Source organism: Rattus rattus, chromosome 6 (assembly GCF_011064425.1).
Source record: "Rattus rattus isolate New Zealand chromosome 6, Rrattus_CSIRO_v1, whole genome shotgun sequence".
Lineage (NCBI taxonomy): Eukaryota > Metazoa > Chordata > Mammalia > Rodentia > Muridae > Rattus > Rattus rattus.
The window spans coordinates 90,786,787-90,813,199 of record NC_046159.1 but is presented as its reverse complement, the minus strand read 5'-3'; the positions used below and the strand labels follow the sequence as shown (position 1 = coordinate 90,813,199).

Sequence of the window (26,413 nt, the reverse complement as noted above, 5' to 3'; positions counted from 1 at the left end):
GCTCACTCATATAGTAACGCAGGTGATATCTGTCTTCGTTGTTCCTCAGGGGCCCAATTCAGCCTCCAGCTTGTGTGTGTTTTGTGACAATGGGACCAAGTCCAGGGCCTCATGAATGCTATCCAAGAATTCTACCAATGAGCCACATGCCAAGCCCTCATAATCTTTGAAATACTGTTTTATTAGAGCCCAGCCCTACCTTCTTCTTTAAATATCATCCATGGTTGCTTTCATGTTGAACAACTGGAGTAATGGCTGAGGCCTTATGGCCTGCCAAGCCAGCAGCAGCTACCATCTGCTGCCTGTGGGAAAGCTTGCTGGCCTCAGAGGTGGGGGTTCCCATTCCTTTCTAAACAGCTGGGGCTTTCCTACATCAGTTGTCCTACTGATGGGCAGTTAGGCTGCCATTAACTCCACGAGGAATAATGCCAACGTTCTCAGTGCTACTTTAATTCTTCTTCAGAGGCAGGGTTTTGATTTCATTGTCATTACTAACTTGCCTAGGCTGGACTCGAACTTGCAATCCTGCTCTCAGTCTCCTGAGTTAACACAGGATTACAGGTCTGACACTGGGACTGGCTCTCTCAGTATTTTGGAATGTAGACTTTTGTCCTGGTGCTGAGATGAGTCTGCACAGCCTTCCAAAAGCTGCTGCCCTTGTCTATACCAATAACCCAACCCAGGGCCACACCGAACAATAAGGCACTGGAGGTCGGACAGGAGTGAACCCTACAGGCTGCATCTGCTACTCGGGCTGCGACAAAACCTCTAAATCACACAGACGCCTGCCAAGATTGTCAGGAGAGGCAAAGGCCTCATCTGGAAGTTTCCCCCTGGTCACTCTTCAACCTCCCAATATTCTCTGGGCCTCTGTTTCTTCTCAGTTACAATAGGGAAGAGAGAGGATAAACAGCTACCATTGCTCACAGCCCTTTAACAATTCTACATGTATTTTAAACAAGACCCTCTCAACTATTTGTTGATTGGTTGATTGATTTTATTGATTGACATGGTTTCACAGTATAGCCCAGGTTAGACTCAAACTATTTCCAATCTTCTTGCCCCAGCATCCCTCTTGCTGGGATTATTAGTATGACGGCAAGTCACTTATGCCTAGCTCCAGAAAGTTATGTTAAGAGTGAAGACCAATGTGGCCTTCCAAACTCAAGCACAAGTGTGTTGGAACTGCTGATGTGAGGCCCAGGTACTTCAAATCCTACAGCAGGGCTGGCATCAACTAGCCCGCCATTCTGTGATCTACATATGCCAGCAAGCAGCCTAGGCTGCGAATGCTAACAAGATGGCCCAGCCCTGGGGCCAGCTCTGAAAGTGCCCCTCTCTGCTGCTTCAGGGAGGCACTGCTGAGCCACTGGGGAGGAGCAAGGGAGACACCCTTTCAAGACAGCCATGGTCATGCAGAAGCTGGCATTTGTCCCAAAAGACTAGCCACGTTCCTGCTTCCCACCTCCTCCAGGCACGAACCTGAAAAACCGGGGCTGGTGCTCCACACCGTTTTCCTCCAGGACCCTCCGCCTCTCCCTCTGCAGCTTCTCAATCCTCTGCTTCTGCACCTCAGCCTCCTCTATGTTTCCTTCTTCTAGAAGCCTTGGGAAAGAGGAAAGGAATGTCACTGAAGAAATAATAACCAGCCACTTCTGTGACCAAGACTGGATGTTCAAAACCCCTACGCCAGTCTTCTTCCCACCACGATGTCACGTTCTGAGTCAGGAAGAGGATGACGCCCTGTGAGCAGGTGATAGTTACAGGGTTCAAACTCTGTATCCAGAGAAACCCGCGAAATCCGTGTGTGTGTGTGCATGTGCGTGTGTGCGTGTGTGTATGTGTGTGTGTGTGTGTGCGCGTGTGTGTGTGTGTGTGTGTGCGTGTGTGTGTTCTTCTTCCCCCACTCTCCCACCACAGGAGCTCCACACTGTTCATTTCTTCAAATATAAATACATTCACGCATCTTTCAAATATAAATACACACTCTTATTCCTTCCTCCATTCTAATTGTGCAAGTAGTGGCAAAACAGCATTGTTTTACTTTGCTTTTTACTCAGCGACACATCTTAGAGATCTGTGCACAGTAAGGTCGGACATCTTTTTTTTAAAGATGGCCATACCTTAACTATATGCTCTAAATATAGACATTAGGTTGGTCCTACTATTTTTAGTGTAATTCTTAGTGTTGCTGTGAATAACTTTGGACAACCACCATTCACACACTGGGAAGTGTATCTGTACAAGAAACTTCCAGACTTAAGATGGTTGGACAAAAGAGTGAGTCTTTAATCAATATATTATAAAACTATACTTTATAGGGAGTTGAAGCAATTTATATACCCCCTTTTACATTATAACATAGTTCACATTATATATTAATTTATACTGTAGCATGCTGTTACCAGCCATATTTTTTCCCCCAATCTAAGAAATGGTATTTTTGCCTGGTTTTTGCCCCATGTTTAAGAAATATTTGAGTTTCTTGTCTGTGAACTGTTGATTCTCCCACATCCACTCTCTCCCTATCGAGTGATGTCTTCCTGATTTCTAGACCAAATCTGCACTGTAAGGTTATACAGACTTGTGTGGATCAGTATCTTGGAACTTGGCTATGCACTTGGTTTTGTTTTTTTCTTTTTTAAGATTCATTTTTTTTGAAGATTCATTTATTTATTTATTATATATAAGTACACTGTAGCTGTCTTCAGGCACACCAGAAAGGGCATCAATCTCATTACAGATGGTTGTGAGCCACTGTGTGGGTGCTGGGATTTGAACTCAGGACCTCTGGAAGAGCAGTCAGTGCTCTTAACCACTGAGCCATCTCTCCAGCCCAGCTATGCACCTGTTTCAATCACGTCATCAAGGCTTTTGTAAAAAGACTAGATTGTACACAGTCATCTTTCCTTTCGTGTGGCCTTTAGATTTTTGAGTCTCCATTACAGAAGGTTCAGGGAGAGATTAATCTGTTTTACAGAGTGAGAAACTGAGGCTGGGGAAGATGGGAAGCCTTGTCATAGACCGCACGACTCATGAATAGCAAGCCCAGAGTCAGAAGTGAGATCCCAATGCACTGAAAAGAATTGGAATGGATGGGTCAGGAGAGCTGGGTGCCTTCGTTATTACAAATAAACAGTAAATTCCTTATTACTACACACAGTGAAAGTCTTTAAAATAGCCCTCACCCCTTGCTTCCTCTTTCCCGGTATTTCAATAGAAATGGGTCCCTACAGATGTGTGAAGGCCAAACCACACAGAGGTGGAAGGAAGCACAGGCTCCAGCCCCTCTGAGAAGCTGTTTCAAGCCCCCATTTTATCCTTGTGTTCCTGATGGACAGTAAGAGCCTCAGACTCCAGGGGGCCAGGCAGTTGTGAATGCCACTGTTTGTAGATTGTTTTAAATGTCTCTGGAGAGAAAGAGCTTTGAAAAACATCCTTACCTTTGATCTGGTCTAAAACGAGTGTCGGTGGGTGGTAATAAAGACCTTGACAAAGGATCCATTTCATTTAACTCTAATGCAAACTGTGTGAAGCCGTAATACTGCTCATAGCCTTTCGGCATGGGATCTGAAAGAGAAATAAGCCACCCAGGTCTCATTTGCAATTCGTTTATGTTAGCTTAATTCCGTCGCCTTTTTCATCTCAGGACAGCTAGGTTTTCTCTCTAACTCTAAGCTGTTCCGTTTCGATTAAAATATTCTGACTAACAAGCAGCTACTGAGTATTTCTCTGTAGGCTTTCCTGTCTGAGTTTTCTATCTCGGGCTCTCAGTCTCTTTGCCTTGGTCCTGTAGTGAATTTATTCAGTGCTGTGAAGCATCTGTACTGTATGAACTATCAGAGAATTTGTTATTCAAATATACACACGAGGGGCCCACTGAGATGCCACTCAAGACTGATGTACGGAGCTCAGAATCTACACGGTAGAAAGAACCGACTTCTGCACAAAGTTGTCCTGACTTCTACATTTCACTCATATCTCACATGCACACGCACACGCACACACAAACAGGTACGCACGCATGCATGCGTACTTATGTACACACATATACACATGCAACAGCGTCTTAAAGATCAAATAAATAAACCCAGTAGACCTTTTCTTAACCAGCTAGACTCCCATTGCATAAGACCCAAGCTCATAGAGCAAACTCCTAGAACTTCCTAGCAGTTGCGACCATGCTGAGCCGAGGGCGGTCAATACGAGTATTCTTTTCTTTCCTCCTTGCCTTTTTCTTCACCACATCTCAGCCCCGGAAATCTCGAATCCCAGGGTTAGAACTTTAGGTTCTAGTTTGCCCTAACTTTGATCTTAGCTAAGAATCAGGGTCAGGTATATACAAGGGAGATCCAATGCAGAAATTCCCTTACGGTCCTAACACTTGCTGGTTGCACATCCACATATAAATGTCTTCCATAAACTCTGCCACAGACACACCTTTGGAAGCTTTTTCAAGGCCCTCTGGCAGCTAATCCCAATGTGTGTTCCTCATCCTAGGCCTGGGCATGGGAACACAGCTCCATGGGGTTTCCAGCTGAGACCCCACCCACCAGAGTAAAGACGGTTTCCTTCAACACAGGCCAGAGGAGCTGGAGGTCCACATGGAGACAAAGTCAAGGAAGAATGGTAAAGATCTGACAGTGATCTGTGAGAGTTTTCAGCAAATGAGAGACTGTCCATGCAGACTTGTGGGTGCCACACACACACACACACACACACACACACACACACACACACACACACACACACACACACACACACACACTACTGGGACACCATCCAGTTCCACAGTAACCTTTAAGATAGAGGAAGATGTGGCTGCAGCCCACTGAAAGGGACACCGCTGGCCCTACAGCCACATCTGTACACATCTAATGGAACACTAGACCAAGTTCAGGTGAACCGAGCCTTCCCTCATGCCCACAACTAGCATGGGGATGGTTTGGGACCCACTTCAGACTGATGTGCTGCAAAGACACACTGGCTGGGATTCCTGCCAAGTTTTTATTTTTGAGAAAAGGGAGATGTAGGGTCAGAAGCTCTTTTGTCCTCCTCTTCCTCCCTGCTCGATATGTGGGACAATGGTTTAAGAAAACAACCTCAACTTGGAAACAGGCTCTTTTCAGATACAAAGACAAAAGGGTTGCTGGTATAGCCTGGGCTTCCACAGCTTTATTGACACAGCTGCTCCAGGGGGAGTGTCCTGGGATTACAAGGGAGACAGGGAGGCTTTGGGGGTTAGAGCAGTCCGGGGACCCTGCATGCTTTGGGAAGCCTAGGCCACTCCTTTCCTAGTGATGCCCCCTGCCCTGAGGAAGCCGCTCGTCTGTTCTATGCTTGGGATCTGGTGGACACTCACTTGCTCTCCAGACACACGTGGAGGAGGAGGCGCCGCCACAGTAGATGCTCTCGTGCCATTTTCCAAACAGCCGGTGCACAGCCTTCCCGCTGCGGTCGAATACCGTGCCTTCGATCTCGTGGGCATTAGTGCTCCAGTATTTTGCCTAGGATGCAGACGAGAACAGTCTGGGTGGGACTCCGGTATTCACTAATTACAGACTAAATGACACAATGTCTCAAGGGAAAGAAAAAAAGCTGTAAGAGTGTTTCTATATGGCCAGTTACGGGTTATTTATTTTGTAAACAAAACACAAATTTTATGTTTTTATCTATGTATCACTATGGAATGGCTAACTCAAGCTAATTAGCACGTTTTACCTCACATTTATTTAGGTGAGAGCACTTAAAAAAGTGGCTGGCATTTTTCGAGTCTATAGATACACTGCTAATGGTTCTCTTGACTTTGCAGAAGATTGTATCCTTTGATCAGTAATTTCCCTAGGCCTTACCCCTACCTCTGGTAACTAACACCCTACTTCCTGTTTCTAGGAGTCAATATTTTTAGTTCCACTTACAGATGAGGTCATGTGGTATTTTATGGGCTCGGCTTATTTCACTCTGCACAGTGTCTACTGCATTCGCCTATTGCAAATGACGGGGCTGCACCCCTTCCATGGCCCCGCAGCCCTCATCTGAGTCTGCGCCTCATCCACGTGCTGAGAGCCCTTAGGCTGATGATCCCTTTGCCCTGGTGATCAGCGTTTCGATGAACACGGGAGTGCGATAGCTCTTTGAGTCTTCGTGTCCTTTGGCCGTCTACTCGGGAGTGGGGCTGCAGGGCCCAGAGAAGCTCAGGGTTTTGAGGAGCTCCACTCTCCTCAGAGGCCACACTAACTCCCATCAGCAATGTGCGAGGTCTCCTGACTCTTCAGTTGTGTCATCTTTTTGGTGACAGCTATTCCAAGCAGCAGTGAGGTGACGTCTCCCAGTGGTTTTAATTTGTGTTTCCTGAACGATTAGTGATACTGAACATCCACTCATCTAGCTGTTGGCTGTCTGCACGGCTGGCTTTTAGGGATGTCTTCTTAGGTACTTTTGTTCCCCCCTTTTCTGGGAGGCAGGGCCACTGCCACTGAGCTGTGCTTTTAACTCCACTGGTCCTTGTTAAAAACCCTCTCTCTCTCTCTCTCTCTCTCTCTCTCTCTCTCTCTCTCTCTCTCTGTGTGTGTGTGTGTGTGTGTGTGATACAGCACACCCATGGAGGTCATAAGGTAACTTTCAGGAGTCAGTTCTCTCCTACCACATGGGTTCTGGACGCCAAATTCTGTCCCTCAGGCTTGCAACAAAAGCCTCAACCTCAAGCCCAGCTCACTGCACTTTTTCTAGCATCTACTTTGAGATGGGATCTGCCCATAAAGCTCTTGCAGTGTCCTCCTGCTTTACTTTACTCTCCTGAGTCCCAAAGGTTGGTCTGACTGGGGTGCACCCCCACACACAGCTCTCCATTTTTCCACTGTTTCTTGCAACTGAGTTTCACTCTGTGATTTATACTGTATCACTGTATCATCAACACTGTATCAGATTACAAATACTTCCCTTTTGCATGTGGAAATCCCGTAGTCCCAACAGCATTCTTGAAGAAACTGCCCTTTCTCACCATGTGTTACTGGGATCCTTTTTGAAATTAATTATTATGAGCGTGTAGATTTATTTCTGAACTTCCTAGCCTGTGCCACAGACTATCTAGGTTCTGAATTTAAACAAAACAAAATCAACCAAACCAAACCAGAACAAAACTCCTGCTATCTAATGAAAATTGCAGGTAACTTCCGGTCTGTATTCTGTAACCGGATGACGAATGTTTGGGCGGGCTCTGTACCTTTCTACGTTCATGCGACAGGGACACAAAACTTGGTTCTTAGACGCTGCCACGCAGCGAGTGCGTTTGCTAGTGCTAACTGGCCAGTGCATTAGCAGCTGCCCCAGGCACGTCACTGTGACTAAGGCCTGGGAACATTCACTCCTGCAATTTAAAATTAACTCATAATTCTTTTTCCTTGAAGAAAACAGTCATTTGCATGCAGTTGGTACTATTTCCCCCATTCTCGGCCTGTCCCAGCGGCAGGGCCCTTGTACAAGCCTCAGCATGTATCCATGGCGGTCTGCGAGGCAGCCTTGCCTGCTGTGGCTTACTTTGCTTCAGTCCTGGCTCATTCCTTCTCCCAGGACCATAGCACGACCCGGCCTTGCTTACGCAGTACCACAGACAGCCAGCAGAGGGAGCGCCAACTCCCTAGAGTCGATGCTCTGGAAATCTCCAACTACCTGGCCACCCTTAAAAACCTTCCTGAACAGAAGGCATTCCTCCAGAAATCAAAAACCCCAGCGCTATTTCCAGTGGAAACAGAAGCCATCTTTGTGAAGCGGGAAGGCTGAGTGACATTTCCAGGTCTTTTTCTGCCTGATCAGTTTCTCCCCTTCCAAGCTTTGGTAAAATGCAGAGAAGTGGGCACATCCCAGCCAGAGCCGAGATAGGGAAATTAGAGTGAGTTCTCCAGCCTTGTAAAAGTGGCGGGGAAGAAAGGAGCCCAGACCATTATTGGGTAGTAGGGGCCGGATATTTCCATTTACGACATTTATCAACGAATCCAATGTCGATGACTGGATGGAAAGTCACAGAGGAGACGGCCACGCCCCCAAAGGTGCCTGGCATCTGTGGCTGAATTCTTTCAACATCCAATGCTTGTCTCCAAAACCTACAAGCATATTTCCTGTAAAGTGGGGTATGGTGGTGTACACCAGGACTCTCAGTACTCTGAGGGCTGATGCAGGAGGACTGCTTTGAGTTTGAGGCAAGCCTGGATGCAAACACATTAACTCCTTTGTTAATGTGCACCCTCCTTTGAGGAGATGTGGACGGCCATTCTTCCTGGATTAGACGAACACATTGTTGCCTTTGGCTTCTTTCTGAAAAACACTTAGGCAAAGCTTCCCAAGTATTTTTGTACTTTGAAACTTTCTACAAAGTAATTTTGTCCCCAAAATAGTCATTGCTAGTTTTATGCCTGTCTGCAACCTCATTTGACTTCTAACTTATCATATAAACCCCAATCAGCCTCACAAATGCCTTGTGGATTATACGTGGTGCAGAGGATTGGATGAAGTCACCCTCAGGATTTTGATCTCAGTTAGGTACAAACATCTTTGACAAGGGTTTTGCTCTCAAGCAACTTTATGCACAAGAGAGAGTTTTAAAAGCAAGAAGAGTCCAGGAGGGAAAGGGGTGGGGAAAAAAATCAAGGAGGCTGGAGAGAGACCCTACATCTATTCTTGAATTTGTGGCCCTTTCATTTCTCTGTAAAGGTCTGAGCCTCTGTGCTTCGAATCAAGTGGTAGCCAGGGCTGGAGGATGACTAGGACCAACCAGACTTTTACTGATGTGAAACTGGGGGTGACAAGGAGGGTATGGAGAACAGACAGACAGACAGACAGACAGGTAAAGAAATAATGAGTAAACTAACTCCTGTGCTAACAAAAAAATGAAGAAAATTTGATCATGAAAGTTGGAGAGAGAGCGAGGTGGTGACATCAGCACCTGGGGAGAGGAGGTGGGGTGGGGGAGGAGTGAAACAAGAGTGGAGTATGGTCAGTGGCTGAGGAGGCAGACAGTGGTGAGAGGGCTCAGGGGCGGGGGCTGGGAAGGAATGAGGATGTGCATGCCTAAGGGTGTGCATGAGCATGTACCTGCGTCATACATGTGAATGCACTGCGTATGCATGTGCATTCCAGGGTTGAGAGTGGGCAGTGCTGACGGTGCAGAGCCTTGTGGGTCATTGAAAGGAGGCAGATTTCTACTTGAGAAGATGAGAAGTGAGAGATGGTGGGGATTGGTTTTAACGTTTTGAATTAGTCGGGAATCTGCCTGTTCAAACACAAAAGGTCTTTGTTCCCAAATGGTTTTTGATCCATCAATAAAGAGCTAACGGCCAATGGCTGGGTGGAGAGGAGGGAAACTGGAAGAGGGGGGAGGAGAATCACCAGGTTTGGTAAGGAGGCAGATCAGATTCAGAGCTACAAAAAGAAAACCATCAGAAATGTAGGTGAGAGGGAAAGAATGCGCCCCTGGGAGGGCTACCTAGAAGCATCTTGGGCAGCAAAGACTAGGGGGTCGCTCAGAAGGAATAGGGCAGCAAAGAGAGATCACAGATTTAGAGGGTGCTGAGTCAGGATCACTGGAGGGAAATCTATGACAGCCAGGCAGAGGATTACAACTGCCCAGCCTTTGAGCTAGCCAAGGCATTTCAAAAATAAGCTAGTGTAATAGTGTGTGTGTGTGTGTGTGTGTGTGTGTGTGCGTGCGTGTGTGTGTGTGTGTGTGTGTGTGTGTGTGTGTGTGTGTGTGTGTGTTTTATTCACAGATCCAAAGGGTTCCCGGGCGGGTGGCTGGAAGTGCTTGAGCCACTGGGAGCACCAAGCGCCATTTTCCCTTCACAGAGGGAAAAGCTCCATTAAGGCACAGCTGGCCATGCCTCTTCTCGCGCCAAAGCACAACTGTCCCCTACCTCACTCTTTCTTCCATACCAGAGTCTCATACAGCGCAGACTGTTCTCTGACTCACAAGTCTCTAGCCTCAGCCTCTTAAATGCTGGGATTACACGTACACCCCACCAAGTCCGCTTCATTTTAACTTCTTAGAGTCACAGCTCAACAACAGGGAGGAAGTACATCTACAGTGTTGTACAACTGTCCTGCTATCTATTTCTAGAGCATTTCCACCTTCCCAAACAGAAACTCCAAACCCAAGCCCGACACACAGACTCCCTATCCTCCCCTCCACTCGGACCCTGATTACCCCCACCCCGTTCTCTTTCTCTATGAACTTGGCTCTTCTGGGTTTCACGTCACCCGACTCATAGAGAATACGCCCTTTCACGTCTGGGTTATCCACTTAGCACAACATCTTCATCTATCTGTGTCATGGTCAGAGGACAACTCATGAAGGAGTGTCCCAGGCTCTGCCCTGCCCTGAGGGCAGATGGTAGGAGAGGCAGGCAGGTGAGAGAGTGGAAGGCAGCCCGTGCCCTGGGCACCGGGCACTGCCTCAGCCCTCCGGCATCAGTGCGCGCTCACTCAAGGTACCTTTATGAAGTTCACTTTGCAGTGGCAGGAGTCGTCTCTCAGGTTCTTGATGACAATTTCACCATAGTGCTCGATCCAGCGCTGTCCGCTTAAGATGTTGTGGATGCAGGAGGTCACTTTATTCCACTCGAAGTGATCTCCAAACCTGAAAGAGAACAGTCAGTCAAAGATGGCTCCCAGTAGGGCTAGCCACGGCTGTCGCAGCCATCTTACTTTATACAATGAGGCAGGAAATGCATCCCTCAGCTGAGGACCCCACGTCAGATACGTCTCAGAGTGACATGTGAGCTGAGGCTCCTGAGCCAGAAACCCCCACAGCTGTCACCCTTCTGGACCACCAGCCGCTCCCTTCCACAGAGGAAGCATGGAGAGTTCCCTATGAAGGGGAAGCCACTAGAAGGAAGCATGGGGTGGAAGACAGGCTCCCACGCCTTACTAATTACACATTATATCTTTTTCATAAAAAATAACTCAGGCACAGCTTACAGAGTTAAGTAGCAACTGTGAGGAAATAGTAGGCGATATTCTAAGTGCTTTATACATGACATCTAATTTTCCCACGCGTCCTATGAGGCAGGTGAGGGCCATTAGTGACAAGAAAGGTGTGGTAGCCTGACCAACAGTCTCAGGTTAAAGGTCATGGCAGCATGTGATTCCCAACAGCCTGGGGGACTCTGATGGAATTCTGATAGGGAGACTGGACCACAATTATAAAGAAAATGACCACCTCAGTTTAGAGAGCGGCTGTCAGAAGTGGGTATTTCCATCCCGTTAAAGAAATCAATAGACTTTGAGCCTGCCAGGGGAGGCTACCTGAACCCACTAACAGGTGAAGAAAAGAGAAAAAGCTTAATCTCCAAGCCAGGGGAATGGTGAGCATCCTGCTCCCAATGTAGATTTCTGTCTGAGAGCTAACATTCCAAACACAGAGAAACTTACGCAGGCAGAGTCACATGGGTAGTACCAATCGGGACAATTTCCATGGATTTACCCCAGAATTTGTTTTTCCATCTCACATCTGAAATGAGATATCAAATATCACATATTGAACAAGACAGCTAGACAGAGACTGGTCGCTCTGTAACTGTCACAGTCAAATTAGTTCTAGTGGAGGTAATCGCTCATGTGCTAGCAATGCCAGCTGGGCACCCAAAACCAGAACCAGGAAAGCAAGGCTGTAAGACAAAGTCCTCTTGAAAGAGTCAACAGCATGAACATGGGGCAGAAACAAGTCAGGCTCACATCTGCAGCCACAGGCTATCCCACTGGGCTGTAGCCACAGGCTATCCCACTGGGCTGTAGCGTGAGATGGAGCAGGGGGCAGAAGGGAAGGCTGGTATGTCTACGGAAGGCCTTGAACGAGGCTTGTCAGAAGGGGCCACATGAACAGGGTTTTGTAGAATCCAAATGAGTTTGTGGAGCATAGAGAAATCAGTGTTGGGAAAATAGTATTTAAAGGGTCAGAGGTAGAAGAGAGTCCACTGTGGCTGTGTCCTGTAGGTCTGAGATTATCTAAGGGTTTGGGTAGAGAGAGTCAGATTGAAGAAATGGTTCTGCAAGCCTGGCTAATAAGTCTTTTTTTAAGTTGAAAACATACAGGGAACAAGACAAACACTTGCAGAAAAGTCAGAGCCATACAGAGAACGGACATGAGCAGGAGGGGTTAAAAGTAAGGTGGAAAGAGAAGCTGCGGTTGCGGCTGCTCAGGGGGCAGCATGAGTGAGTCAAGCCCACAGCTGTGGGGCAGCGCATTCATACGGGGAGAAGTGAAAATGGAGCAGCAAACAGACACAGGCTGAGAAAAGAAGGGAATATTTATAAGTGATGTCAGCTGTCCTAATTTGTGGATGCTGACACTGAGAGAGAAGGGAGAATAAGAATGGGAAGCAGGACCCGACCATTCACTGCACTGAGACAAGAACTGTAGGGAGAGGCAGAGGCAGGGCAGCTAGGAGAAGTGTGGCTGTGGTCCAGGAGAGACAGGTGGGTGGACTCCTCCAACGGAATACTGCAAATGGTGAAGTTAAAGGAAACTGGGAGAGCGTGTTTGCCAAAGAAGCTGGTTTTGGACTGATGAAACTATTTTAAAATTAATTGTGCTAATTTTAAAACACCACAAAGTTAGACACTTTAAGTGGGTAAACAATATAGTGTATGAATATATTTTTCAATAAAATTGGTATGAAAACTGGAAAATGGAGAATTGGATTTGAGAAGAGATAATAACAACACATTGCTACACTTGTAACATGCACAATCTTCCAAAGATCAGGTTTGCTTTGCTGTTTCGCCAGTTGATGGCAGATTGTAGTACCTTAAAGATACATAAAGTATCTTTAAGTAACTAAAGTAACAACTAAGGCATAAAACAGAGAGCTACAGATATAATCCAGTAAAATGGACAGACAGACAGTGTTCAACTAATAGAAAAGAAGGCATAAAAAGAGGAAAGGGAGGGGGGAGATAAGGAACAGATTTGACAAATAAAAAACAAGGCACACTTAAATCACTACATCTATAAACACAATAAATGTAAATGATCTAAACAACCCAGTTAAAGGGCAGAGAAATTTGAGATGAGATGAGGAAGATGAGGATCCTACACCTAGGAAACAGGTGGGATCACCCAGGAAATGATTTTGAGAAGGCTCTCTTGCTAAAAATAAAAATGCAGACTTTATGAAATCAAAGAAGCAGCACTTACAGGGCCAATGAGATTTATCAGGCGGAAGCTTAGGAGCCTTATGAGGAACATTTCCAGAGGGTTTTCTCAAAAAGCAGACAAATCTCAGGTGAAGCATCGATAGAAAAGATTAAAGAAAAGAAACACTTGGGCTAGAGAGATGGCTCAGTGGTTAAGCGCACTGACTGCTCTTCCAGAGGTCCCGAGTTCAATTCCCCAGCAACCACATGGTGGCCCACAACCATCTGGAACAAGATCCAATGCCCTCTTCTGGTGTGTCTGAAGACAGCTGCAGTGTACTCAGATAAATAAAAGTAAATAAGTCTTTTAAAAAGAGAGAGAAACACTTAACTTTTATTTTTCAACTAGTAATATTAACAACCTCCAGACAGAGTAAGTGGGTAACAGAGCAGGATGGGTGGGAAGTATTAAACAGTGTGCTCTTGCAGTTTTAAATATCATATATGTGCACACAGAAGTGTGTATAAAGACGGCATGGGAACCAAATGGCAATGCTAGTAAAGAAAATGTTTTAAAACTTGATTAGGAACTGAGGATGTAAGTCAGTTTGGTAATTGCATAGTGCACGAGACCCAAGTTTAGTCCTTAGCACTGCATAAACCAGGTATGGGAGTATGCCCGGAAGCCAAGCACTTCGGGAGGTAAAGCCAGAGGATAAGAAGTCCCAAGCCATCCTAGTCTATAAAGTGAATTTGAGGCTAGCCTGGACTACGGGAGTGCTCTTTCCAACAAACAAAACCCGAGATGCTCAGCTTCTCCTACTATACCCCAACCCTGTGAACCAATGAAAATTTAACAGAACTAACTCATTTTTGGAAAAATCTGAAGCATTGTTTTTAGAGCAACTTTCCATCTCACCCATCTCCAAATATAAGTTTTAGAAACTTCAATACCAAAAATCACCCTCCAACCCCCGACCCCCAAATATAAAGATGGACCAAGACTATACCTCAGTGGTATAAGTGCTTGCCTTTCCTAAATGTTTGGCTATGCTCTTGAGAGCAGGAAAAACAAAGCCAGACAAAAGAAAACAAAGCAAGAGAACAACAACCATGAAACACAGAAGAAAACCTCCAAACAACACTTGAAACAACAACAAAACCAACCAACCAACCAACCAATCAACCAACCAACCAAACAAACAAACAAAGACCAAGAGGACAGTGTCATGGTTTAGCAGGAAAGTCACCAATCCTTACAACATGAGTTCCGTCCTTCAACACCACATGACAGCAGATGAAAGCCCAGTCCTGGGATATCATTTGACCTCCGCACGCACGCACGCGCATGTGCAGACACACAGACACCAAATAAATTGGGAAGGGGGAGTTAAGTAGGTAAAAGATACTCATAAAAACAAAGATGAATATGTCACATGTCAACTGTAGTTTTGGAAACAAGATTTAAATTTTAAAAAAGCAAGGAATCTATTTGCTGCCTACCCTCTGCCAAAAAGCTGGGAACACTATAAATCCTGTAATAAGTGAGATAAGTTATAGGGGGAAAGTGAGGAAAAGTTCTGAGATCAAACAATGGGGACGGAGTGATCCCCAGAGAAAACAAAACCTTTAGTGCTATGAAGGTGGAGAGGGTCAAATGGATCAGCACATTACCTTGCCAGAAAACAAAGTTCCTGGACTCGGCGTGGCAGGCGGAGATAGGCGGGTGGTGGCTGACCTGATGGAGACAAGGGACAAACACAGTTTGAGTTCATACCGCTGTGCCTGTAAAGCCATTCCTTTCCCCTGAGCTGAGCTGTGGGCAAAGGAGTAGTGCTGCAGCCTGGACAAGTGTGTCCTCAAGAGGGCGCTCTTGACACGGCCAGCTCTTCTGCTCTGGTGGGAAGGAAGCTGTGAATGGAGGCCTCCTTGAAGCCAAGCCCTCATCAAGGGATGAGGACACGGGCGAGATCTTAACAGTATAAAATAAAAGCAGGGACGTTGGAGGACTGCACCCTCCCCGGCCAGCACCGTGTTTGACATGTTTTGAAAAGACCTGCCAGTATTCCGACTAAGCGGTCAGAGTCGCTGTTCAGAGGTGTTACTATACAAGTAACAGCACCATATCCCCCTCAGGCTCAGGAAACTGAGTCATGGAAGTCCAGACTCTTAAGTCACTGATGAAGTCAACCCAAGACAGTTCTTTAAAACTATTTCTTTACTCATTAACTCACTGTGCACGGGCAAATGTGCACACGCTTACACACCGTGGCTCATATGTGGAAGTATGAAAGCCATTTGTGGGAGCCAGTTCTCACCTTCCACTTTGTGGGTTCCAGGGATGGAACTCAAGGTCCTAAGGCTTGTCAGTCAGCGCCCTTATCCTCTGAGCCATCTGACTTCCTGATCCCTTAGACAATTCTTAAGAATAATGTCTCTGTCAAGCAGATCTAACCACGGCCATTGAAGAAAGTTCACCAATCGTGAAGGGAGAAATGTGTTGGGACTGTGGTGATGGCTCTGTAAGTAGATGCATGGGGATCTGAACGCAGACCTAGAACCCACATAAGCAAGCTGGGTTGGCATTTGCCTTCCCAGCACTAAGCAGAGACACATGCTCTGGGCTCCACTGGTCAGCCAGCCCAGGTTACTTGATGGGTACCAGACCACTGTCTCACCCTATCGCAGAACAACAGCCCAACCATGGTAGATGGCATCTGAGGAACAACTCAAGGTTTTCTTCTGGCTTCCACCCATGTACCCGCCAACACACAAACACACACACGTGAACACATACATATGTGCAAACATGCATGAACACACAACATGCTCACAAAGAAAAAATGTGTTTTTCAATACGTAAAGAAATACTGATTAAGTACATCCTAGAGGGGATGATCCTCAAAACAGAGGCTGTCACTGGGGGCCCACCAATTATCCATCCATCAATTAAGAAGCAAAAAACAAAATGGAGGGCAGCTGTGTGCCCTCTCTCGTTTCTCTCAGTAGCACTCAGGGCTCTGTGCTGGTGACCAGATCAGTACTCCAGAACAAAACAGAAGCAGTCATACTGGCAGCACCCTGCCAGAAATTTCTCTGGTTTCAATGGCTGTTAACAGAGATATTTTCTCTTTGGAGTATCTATCTACCCAAGGTCTTTCTTAGGAGCAACATGGAGGCTGAAACCAGATGGGTCAGGCTGAAACCAGATGGGTCAAGTTTCCCAAACCACAGTTTTTGAAGGGTCACCAGAGTCAGAGTGTCCATGCCTCAGTGTTAAGCTGCTGAATTGTTCTCAAAATTGTTATTTAAAAAAATGTGGGTTTAACGGCTCAGTCCTGAGCCCTACCTGGCCTGAGCGGGTGTGTAAGGAAACAGGATGGTCACACGCCTTGCTCTGGGCCCACCTGTGCTGAGGAACCTGCTTTGCAAACCACCCGGTATCTGGGTATATGGGGAGCTGCAGGGCTGAAGGATCCCCAGGCGGCCAGCCACAGCCTTAACTGACAGACTGGGGAGCAGACAAAGACAAAAATAGCACCCACACCTTCCGATTACTCAATGAAATCCCAGCTATGGGAAGTAGGAGGCGGAACCCTGCTGTCCCTGGATGTGTCGTCTTAGTTCCCGTGTGCCATCTGACGCCACGAGGCCCCTGCTTTTCTCTGCAGGTTTGGAGAGGAATTCTCACTAGCTCAGGGACCCAACTCCTATAATTAAGGCAGCCCTCTGCTGCTCTCTGTCATTAATTTTAGAAGTCCAACCCCTTGGGGGATAGCTCATATCACAAAGAGCTCTATCACCCGCCTTTCTCCCATGGGACAGCTCTCAAAATAGTCTGGTCAGGTTTTAAACCCCAGGATCGCACGCAGTTAAATTAGAATAATCTAACTCCTCCAACCTCAGGTCTCTATTCACCTGACACGTCCCACTGTGGAGTGGGGCAGGAGCCATGGAGTATAGGAGAGAGTAATAAAGCTCTCACGAGGAACTTGGTGCGCTTATGGAGATCACCAAATACAAACTTCAAAGCAAACTGTGGTATTCAAACACCATGTACCTGCTCTGTGATAGTTCTGCATCTTATAAAATAGGGAGAAGTATGTGGTTCCTGTGGAAGGCCTTGGATACCTCGCCATATAGGGAGAAGCAACAGCCCATAGGGACTAAAGGAGATCCTGTGATATACACATCTGATAAGAATACACACATGATCTTTTAAAACCATGATAGCAGATCAATAAAATGGGGTTTGGTCAATTGCCTTTAGATGAGCTCAAAAGGTGTGTGTGTGTGTGTGTGTGTGTGTGTGTGTGTGTGTGTGCGTGTGTGTGTGTGTGTTTAAACTTTTTAAACTTCTTTTGCATTTGTTTGGGTATTAAGTGTTAGCATGTGGAGGTCAGCAGACAACTCGTAGGTCAGTGTGGCCATGTGGGTCTAAGGACTGGAACTCAGATCGTCAGGCTTGGAGGCAGGCACCTTCACACTGAGTGATTTCTTCCTGGCTCAGGAGAGACGGAGTTTAATTGTTTCATGAAGACAGAGTAGTCTCCTGTCTTCATTAACCTTATGTTATAAACTAGGAAGCAGGGCTTTTGGCATAGAACCTGCTACCCACTACCTTCCCAGTTGATGTGCTATGCCTGGTCCCAGACCCCACGGTGTGCTCTCTCCGTGCACAGCAGGGACTGCATCCAAAGATGTCACTCCTGTGCCTCCTAAAGCCACAGCACACCATTAAGGTGCCTTTTCAAGACCACTTAAAGGAAAAAATCTTTCTCTGTCTGCATCCACGCCTCCAGAAACCATCAACTAGTAGGAGCCCCTCAGTGGCTGGTGAGAGGCGGGGCCATCTCTCCTGAAAGGGGTGGGGCCACTAGGAATTCGACCATGCTCCAGTGAGTATGTGAACAACACAGAATAGACTTGTTTTTTCTCCCATCCACCCCCCCCTTTTGTGGAGAGAAGAAGTCAAGGGGTGGGGCGGGGGGCTGGGGGAGAGGACAGACAGGAAGACTAGGAGGGGAACGCAATCAGGATACATGATGTGAGAGCCCCCAAATAATCAAATAAAAAAGTCACAGTCTACCTGCTGAAACCTCACAATAGATACAGAATCTGACTACTTTTCCTCACCCTGACTGCTCCTACCTGACTGGATTCTTATAGAATCCTCCTAACAGATCTCCCACGACTGTCTGTCCATTCCTCAGGCTTCATTTTCAAGGCAACAAATATCCTGTCACTATTTTAAAACATTTTTTTTTCTAATCTGACCTTTCTAACTTTCCTGTGCTGCATTTCTCTGTAGAGTGAAGTCAGAGACTGTTTTGACTTCGACACACTGATGCTAACACCTGTTCTCAGTGTCTTAAGATGTGAACACTACAAGACACCAGACAGTTTGAAAAAAAAAAGTTTTGTCCATTTGAATGAACACCTTTAGAACGAGCCCATTCACAGCTGATGCTTGATCTTTGGGGCTGGAAGCCTTTCTGCACGGGAAGAGATAGCCCAAATGGCTGTGACTTTGCTAATTATTTAGTCTCAATTCTTTGTTTTTGAAACTTGGGATCCTCCTGCCTTAGCATCCTGAGTAGGGTAGCCTCATCCGTCTCTGTTTTTACTACATCTTAAGCCAGGAAAAAGAAAGAAGGGTTATAAAGGGGGTGGTGGGGGGATCGAAGGTTAAGCAGCTAAGAGTTCCTGCTGTTCTTGCAGTGGACAGGAGTTTGGTTCCTAATACCCACACTAAGTGGGCATAACTTCTTATAGTTGCAGTTCCAAGGGATCCAATTGGAATCCCCCCAAATTTCAAAAGCTTGTCACCTGCTCATACTGGACAAGTGCAGCCCCACGCTGCTTCCATTGGGCAATGGTCTCCTGGGCCAGAAGCAGAAAAACCACACAAGCAGGTAGGGACATAAAATGACAAGGATGCAGTGTCTTAGATACGTCACAGTAGAGGGCTTCGTATACAGCGAGTCATTGAGTGAAGACTTGCATAAGGACAGGAGGAAGGTGTGTGTGTGTGTGTGTGTGTGTGTGCACAGTTTGGGGTGTGTGTGTGTGCGCGCGCGCACAGGCGCACGAAGAGCTGAGGTGTGCCCAGCACCCCAGAAATAGACTCTAACCTAAGCCATGATCACTTCTATGGCAGAAGACATATTTTCACATCGTATACTCTCCTGTGATTATATTCCTATTTCCCACATAACCTGCTAATGGGGAAAATCTGCCTGTCCCAGCAAATACATACAGTGTTAGCATCCCAGTCCCAGGAGGCTCAGCTTTTCCTGGGTACACTAAAAGCAGCAGCCATTTAAGCCATAAGGCTAAAATCCAGACAGAGGATATGGCTCTGTCTCTATCAGGACCAGTGGTCATTATGACAGCAAAGCCAGCATAAGGCTGCCTGAGGGCTTGTTCTCTGTCTGACCAGCAGCATTCAGACTCTTGTGCTAGCAGTGGGATACAGCAGATCTTATCCTACCTCCTGGGCTTCCGTCACTCCCCTTAAACTATTCTTAACACTCTATTTAAAGGTGTTTAAAAGTTCTCTCTAAATATAAGAGCAATAACCATGCATTCTTTCATGTCAGTGTATTATTGTCCCAGCCTCCTTCTATGGGCCATGAATTGTCACTCCCATTGGAAGAGGGCACAGCCAAGGTTCCAAGTTCTGAGGTTGCATATGCAAGGCTGCACACTGAGCAAACGGGCCCTGGCCTGTGCTGCAGACAACAGCCAGCCTCTTTTGCTTTTTGCCTTGGGACCCAGTTCATACAGACCAAGGTATCTGGCGCTCTCTGGTGATCTCTCTGAGTACATGGGCACCTGCCCTTGGACCCAGGCCATGCCACAGCAGATGTGCTGGCAGATCCGGTGACTGGTGCCACCGCTCCTGAGCTCGAGGACTGCCACTCACCTTTCCACAGCACATGCCCCTCTCCCCTCACAGCTCTTCCTCCTGCCCTGATTGTCAGCTGTAGTTTGGGGCTATTTTGGGCCTTCATTTTTTTTTTTCCTTCACAAGAGTGCATATAACACCATGGTAACCGAATCATGTTTTCATTTATTCTCGTTCCATTTTGAGTTCGGTATTTAAATAACCCAACTGAATTTGAATCAGACCGATTACTGGATCCCTTAACTACTGATTTAGCCCCCACCTGCCCATGTTAAGCAATATTTATCTTATTTTCACCTGGGAAGACACTGGTGATACACTTCTGGGCTTTTGTATATTCACTGTCCTCTGAGTTCCAGGGAACACAATGGTTTTAGGATTTGGTTTTCATGATTTTCTTTTTTTTCTGAGATAGGGTCTCACGAGGCAGCCTAAGTTGCTCTAGAACCCTCTATGGAACTGAGATTGGATTTGAACTGTCAACCCTCCTACCTGAGGCATGACTGCTCCCAGCCTATACTATATTAAGACAAGCAGCATATTCTTCAGTTTCTTGGAGGTTGGGTGTGGTAGTTTGAACCCATAATCCCTTTACTCAAAAGGTTGAGGCAAGAAGAGAGTGGTTTGAGGCCAGACTGCATCTGCAGTGAGATCATCTCAAAGAAAAAGAGAGGCAAAGAGTGGGCGGCAGAAAAGCCAAGCTCACCACGCGTCTCTCCCAGTCCTATAATGCAAATCCATTGACAAAAATAATCAGAGCAAAGTGTTTTAGCAACCCCCACTTCCTCTTTCTCCTCAGTTTTCTAGGAGTTGGGAGAGAAATATATCAAAGCAACGATGACTAGTCTCCTGAAAGGGGAGAGAGGTGGTTTTCATCTTTCTAAAGGTACATGTCTATTTTAGCTGAAGGAGTGTTCCACGTGGGCAAACACACGGGGTATTCATTCCCCGGTACACGAGAGCCCTCGCGCAGCAATGAGGACAGCCATCTCACAGAGCAGCCACACTTCATAGACCAGACCCTCCTCTATCCCCACAGATCACTGACGGTAGCTGTCACCCCCACTTCAAAGAGGAGACTGAAGCAGAAAGAGGTTCAGTAACTTGCCCTGAGTTCCACAGCCTGTAGAAACAGAACTGCACTCCTAATGTGAGCTGCGAGGCTCCTGGGCCTTCCATGCTAACTTCTGTGGAAGGATCTAGTGGACCCCAGGCCACATAAGGACAACATGCGCATCCATTACGTGAGGACAGGGACTCTTGTCTGTCTCTACAGCCTCCCACTCCACTGTGGGGTCTGGGCATCTGCAATAGTACCAGGCACACAGTAAACATTAAAAAAAAAAAAAAGACATAGCTTATTGCTCTAAGGAATAAATACACACGTGAGTGAATTTATCCTCTTGAATAAAACTCTAGGCCATTGTACTGATATGGCCACGCCCACTCTGAGGGACAGGCAGCCGGGCTTCATTAATGGTGGTGCTAACTGTTCAAACACACTTTTAACCTCTAGGTCACACTCTGGTCAGAGGCTGTGCACCTTGGCACATCCTTTTGCTAATGATCTGAAGGAGAACAAATGTTGCTGCTGCTGCTGCTGCTGCTGCTGCTGCTGCTGCTGCTGCTGCATATAACCTGGCAGGTACTCAGAGCTACTGAGGCCTGTGTACCGTGGATGGTAGCTGGGCTTCCATGGGGAGAAAATGGATCCTTGGTTTTATGTGGCTAAGCCTGTAATTATCTCAGTCCTTTTGAAGCCAGCGAAAGGGGGAAATAAATATTTCAGAAGCACATTAAATAGCAGGCAAAGCAATGCTCTCCACAAACACAAAGGGCACACATCACCTGCTCGGCAAAAAACTGGAAACCCTTGTCCTGTCGGATGCATTCGTACGTTTCTCCAAGGACCGGGTTAAATGGCTTGCTGCCTGCTCGGAAGTAGCTGGATGCGTATGCAGAGATGGCGAAGGCTGCCACGTACACCTGTGAGCAGAAGGAGGGAAGGGGCGGCTTACTTCTGTGTCACCGAGAAATAAAACCTTCTATTTCAGAAAGACAAGGATTGGCCTTTGGTTTTAAAGACAACTCAAGCAACTTAGGCTTACTATTGTGGGCTTAAACAATGCTCATTTGGACCCAGAGGTAAGTCAACCAGTTTAAACTGCCTGCTTATTTTGGTGACTGAAATCTGGAAGCCAAGATCTGATTGAGGGGACAAAATTCACCCAACAGCAGGTCAACGCTACCTGCCCTACATGCAGCCAGGCAGTTTGGGCAGACCCAATGTCAGGGTGTCAGGGCAGGTGGTGAGAGTACAGGGAAGTCAAAGGATCCCCTAAATTCATAAATACAATACACTCAACTAGTGATCAACTGATACAGTAGAAACCCAGAAACTTAAAAATCACACTGACCAAAGGAACTGTGAGAGGCACTGATGTGCCCTGAGAGGCAACAGACTAGGGACAATGTGAATTCTGCCTTTCTGTGAGGAAAACTTACAGGTGAAGGAGGAGGAGGAGGAGGAGGAGGAGGAGGAGGAGGAGGAGGAGGAGGAGGAGGAGGAGGAGGAGGGAGGGGAGAGGAGGAGGAGGAGAGGAGGAGGGAGGAAGAGAGCAATAGGAAGAAAAGGGAAGAGGAGGACAGGGAGGAGGGGGTATGAGAGGAGGAGGGGGAGGGGAAGAGCAGAATGGGAGAGGAGGAAGAGGAGGAGGAGGAGGAGGAGGAGGGAAAGAGGTGAAGGGTAAACTACATGTGCACATGGGATTAGCAGAATCCTTTCCTGGCCATCACCATGAGGATTCCAGCATGTTCTTTGGTGGCTTTTTCCTCAGAGCATCAAAGAAAATGGTTTCTTCTCTTCTCTGTATCTTGTTTTCCCTTCAAAGTTATGTGACAGTAGTAAAAGAGATTTATTTTTAATGTCGAAGAGTAGCAGGTCTCAACATTCTTCTCTGACCACCCTATGAGGTGTGCCATACCCAGTTCAGCTCACCTATAACTGGCTGTTTATATGTGTGTGCACATGTGTGCACGTGTGCCCTGTCATGGAGGCGAAAGGTCAGAATCAGTGTCTTCCTCAGTTGCTCCTCACCATAGTTCTCTGAGACAGGGTCTGTTACTGGACATGGAGGTCACTAATTTGGCCAGCGAGCTCCAAGAAGCCACCTGCCCTGCCACTTTCCAGGGCTAAGGGTTACCACTCTGCCAACCTTTTCAGAGGTTCTAGGGATCAAAGTCAGCTCCTCCTGCTTATACCACAACCGCATTACTGGCTACGCTGTCTCCATTTCCATTTCCCTCTCCGTCTCTTTAGCTTTTGACACACCCAACAGTAAGCTCACTGTCCATATGGAATGCCAAACACCTCGAGTCTCCTTTGAAATGTAAACCACAGGGCTGGAGAGGTGGCTTGTTGTTTAAAAGCACTGCTGCCCTTGCAGAAGCCCAGAGCATGGTTCCCAGTGCCCACCACCTCATCCTCTTCTGTCCTCTGAGGCCTCCCGCACACATGTGGTGCATATAAACTCACTCGAGCACACACATGCACAAACACATGACAGCAGACTAAACAACAGTGTTAATCTTGATACCGGCAGTAAGGAGAGGTGGGCAGAACAAACTCTTCCCTTTGGTGACACAAGTAGCCTACACAGGAGAACGTGGTGACTGCACAGCAGGAAAGGAAACATCTGGGCTGTGGCTTCAGCCCCTTGGCCATGCTCAGGACATTTGGTCTTGCTTGAAACTTTTTTATTCTTTCTTTCTTTCTTTTTCTTTTTTTGTGGCAAGATCTCATATTATAGGCCATGCTGGCTTGGAATTGCATCAATCCTCCTGCCTCAGTTTCCCCAGTGCTGAGACTACAGGTGTGATTATACTATGCTCAGCTCAAACTTTTGTCCAGGTCAAGAATAGGAATCAGTCAGCCCCAAACTTGCACCAATCCTCCTGCCTCAGCTTCAGTGTGGGATTCCAGGCTGGAAGCGCTGTGCTTCCCACAAATAACTGTTCAAGGTCAAGTGCAGGGCTCAACTGTTGAACATCTTAAAGGCTCTAAACTGCCACAGGAGAGAGACACACTTTAGAATATTTTCATGTTCAAAGCGAATCATTTTCTTTGAACCAGCTACCATAAATGCCGACTTTTACCATTGGCTTTAGAAGCTTCCTGTCTCCTGTCTTCAGCAGACATTCTCTTTGGGAAATTTAACAAAAAGGGCAAAATCACAACTTGTGGTTTTTGAAACTTATGATCATTAGTATCAAGAGAGAAAAATCTCTTTGATGAGAAGACCCCAGAGATCAGACCAAATGACCACAGGATGTCTCTTAGCAAGATCTGAGGGTGCCCTTTCATTTCCAAATCCTTGCAGCTAAGGAGCTCTATGAGGGTCAGAACTGTGGGCTGTGTGGAGACTGAAGGGTCTGCATCCTCTGTCACAGGGAGTGTGGGATTGTTGTTGCCTAGTTCTGTGAAGCCCCACCCCCTGGGGGAGGTTTAGCCAGTAAGCAAATAGCAAGTGAGAACTGCATGTGTGGAGGTGGTGCTGGTGCAGGTGGACACTGAAGTCCCAGCTCACTACACAGGCAAGGACCCAGCTATACCAGCTCACATATGAGGAGGCTGGAAGAACGGTTTCCTAAACTAAAATTCTCAGGAGTTTCACAATCAAAGTTGTTTATTTAAATAACTCTATGGGGTAGGAGAGAGGGGTGGGGAAGGGAGACAGAGAAACTTTTCTGGTATAATGGTATAAAATGTCCTTCTGTGAATGATATTTTCCAAAAGCGTAGGAACAAATGGGACAATTCCAGAAATAAACAAAAACATTCTCAAGGGAAATTTACTCTGGATGAGAGAAACAACTCGAGAGATTAAATTCTGAGGGTAGTAAAAATAAACACAGCTTAAAGCCATGTTTTTTTCCAGCCAGACCTATCAGAACCATCAGACAGAAGCTTCCAGAGAAAGAGCAAGCACAAGAAAAGCAGAAACACCCGCCCCCAGGCACCAGCTGCAGGAGCCCCTTGCTTCCCCCTAAAGCAATTTCTGATGCGGTGGCTGCTCACAGCCGGGGTAGGGGAGGACTGCCTATTTCTGAGAAATGGCCATCCCCAAGGAGCAATCAGAAAATGAGGACTGGCCCCTAGGCCTCTGGGCTCAGAATGGCTCAGGAGACTCAGGTGGGAGGTGGGGGCCTCACCATCCTCTCCAGGGGACTGGGCATGCGCGCAGCCTTGTCCAGAAGCTCGCTGTATTCTAGCTCCTCGCAGAGCCGCTGCAGTGTGTTCAGGGGCTCGTTCAGCTCTACCGGCATGGCCACCTTGGATAGGTCCTTCCCAATGTTGTTGCGCAGGATGCTCCACACACTCACGCTACTGGTGTTGGGACCCGGCGCTGGCAGGCTGGTCCGCCTTTTGGACCTGGCTTCCCCACTACTTTCGAGAACAGGACCTGAAAGGAGTGAAATCGGATTGACTCCGGGAAGCTTTTGCTTTTATCTCACCACTCAAAGTCATCCAAGACTATAACCTCCCCTAGCAAGCACTATCAGAACTCAGTCACCCAGTGTATGCTGGAAAGTTGGAGACTGGCAAAAGAATTTCTGAAGAATTAAATAGCAAAGCTCAGGACTGGGGGTGCAGCTCCGTAGTGGAGCATGTGCTCTCGCACCAACCCCCAGCACTGCTAAATAAACCAAGCTATTCCTGGGGAGACCTTTAAGTTCCCACTCAAAAGCTAGCTCCTCACAGCTTTCAGATTCAGAATGGGAATGGAAATAGAGTTTCTATGCCAGTAGGAGGTTGGATTGATAAAAATTCAAAAGCTTAAACACATCAAATTCTAAAAATCAACTCTGTGTGTTTACTGTTCTGTTTGAGATGTGGTCTTATTCTGTAGCCTGGGCTAGCCTTAGACTCACAATCATCTGCTTTCACGTTTCCAGTACTAGAATAGTTGTGTCCTATCTACTGACTAAACTGTATTTATTCTAAAAAAAAAAATGAGAAAAAATAGTTTCCATCTATATTCTACCAGCCCAGATAGTATCCATTTACATTTGGGACTACCGGTAAGTTAGTGGATTCTCCACCTGTGTTATTCATACTGTACGGGTCCTTTTAAGTTCTGCTTAGTCAGCTGTCTGAAATACATTTTAGTCATTTAAATTCTTCAATAGTATCATTTTTAGTCATTGTAAAAATATTCCATGTTATAGACATATCATAAAATGTATCAGATCACTCTTTACTGTTAGGCTATTAGGTTTTTCTCAGTGTCCAGCTATGATGTGAAAATAAATAAATAAATAAATGCAACGAAAACCCAGCAACATCCAGGAGTAGTGCATATCACAAACTGTCTGGTTT

General features: G+C 46.6%; 1 protein-coding gene across 1 annotated transcript in view; it reads right to left on the bottom strand.

The window, feature by feature from the left end:
• The window catches only part of Osbpl3 (oxysterol binding protein like 3), a 78,092-nt gene that overhangs the window by 1,026 nt on the left and 50,653 nt on the right, over positions 1-26,413 (bottom strand). The window contains exons 14-21 of the mRNA XM_032906537.1: positions 25,246-25,496; positions 21,884-22,021; positions 14,800-14,863; positions 11,422-11,500; positions 10,483-10,627; positions 5,363-5,507; positions 3,444-3,570; positions 1,483-1,605 (exon numbers count right to left, since the gene is read on the bottom strand). Of these exons, the coding sequence (XP_032762428.1) occupies positions 1,483-1,605; positions 3,444-3,570; positions 5,363-5,507; positions 10,483-10,627; positions 11,422-11,500; positions 14,800-14,863; positions 21,884-22,021; positions 25,246-25,496 (1,072 nt within the window). The remainder of the gene's footprint in view (positions 1-1,482; positions 1,606-3,443; positions 3,571-5,362; positions 5,508-10,482; positions 10,628-11,421; positions 11,501-14,799; positions 14,864-21,883; positions 22,022-25,245; positions 25,497-26,413) is intronic.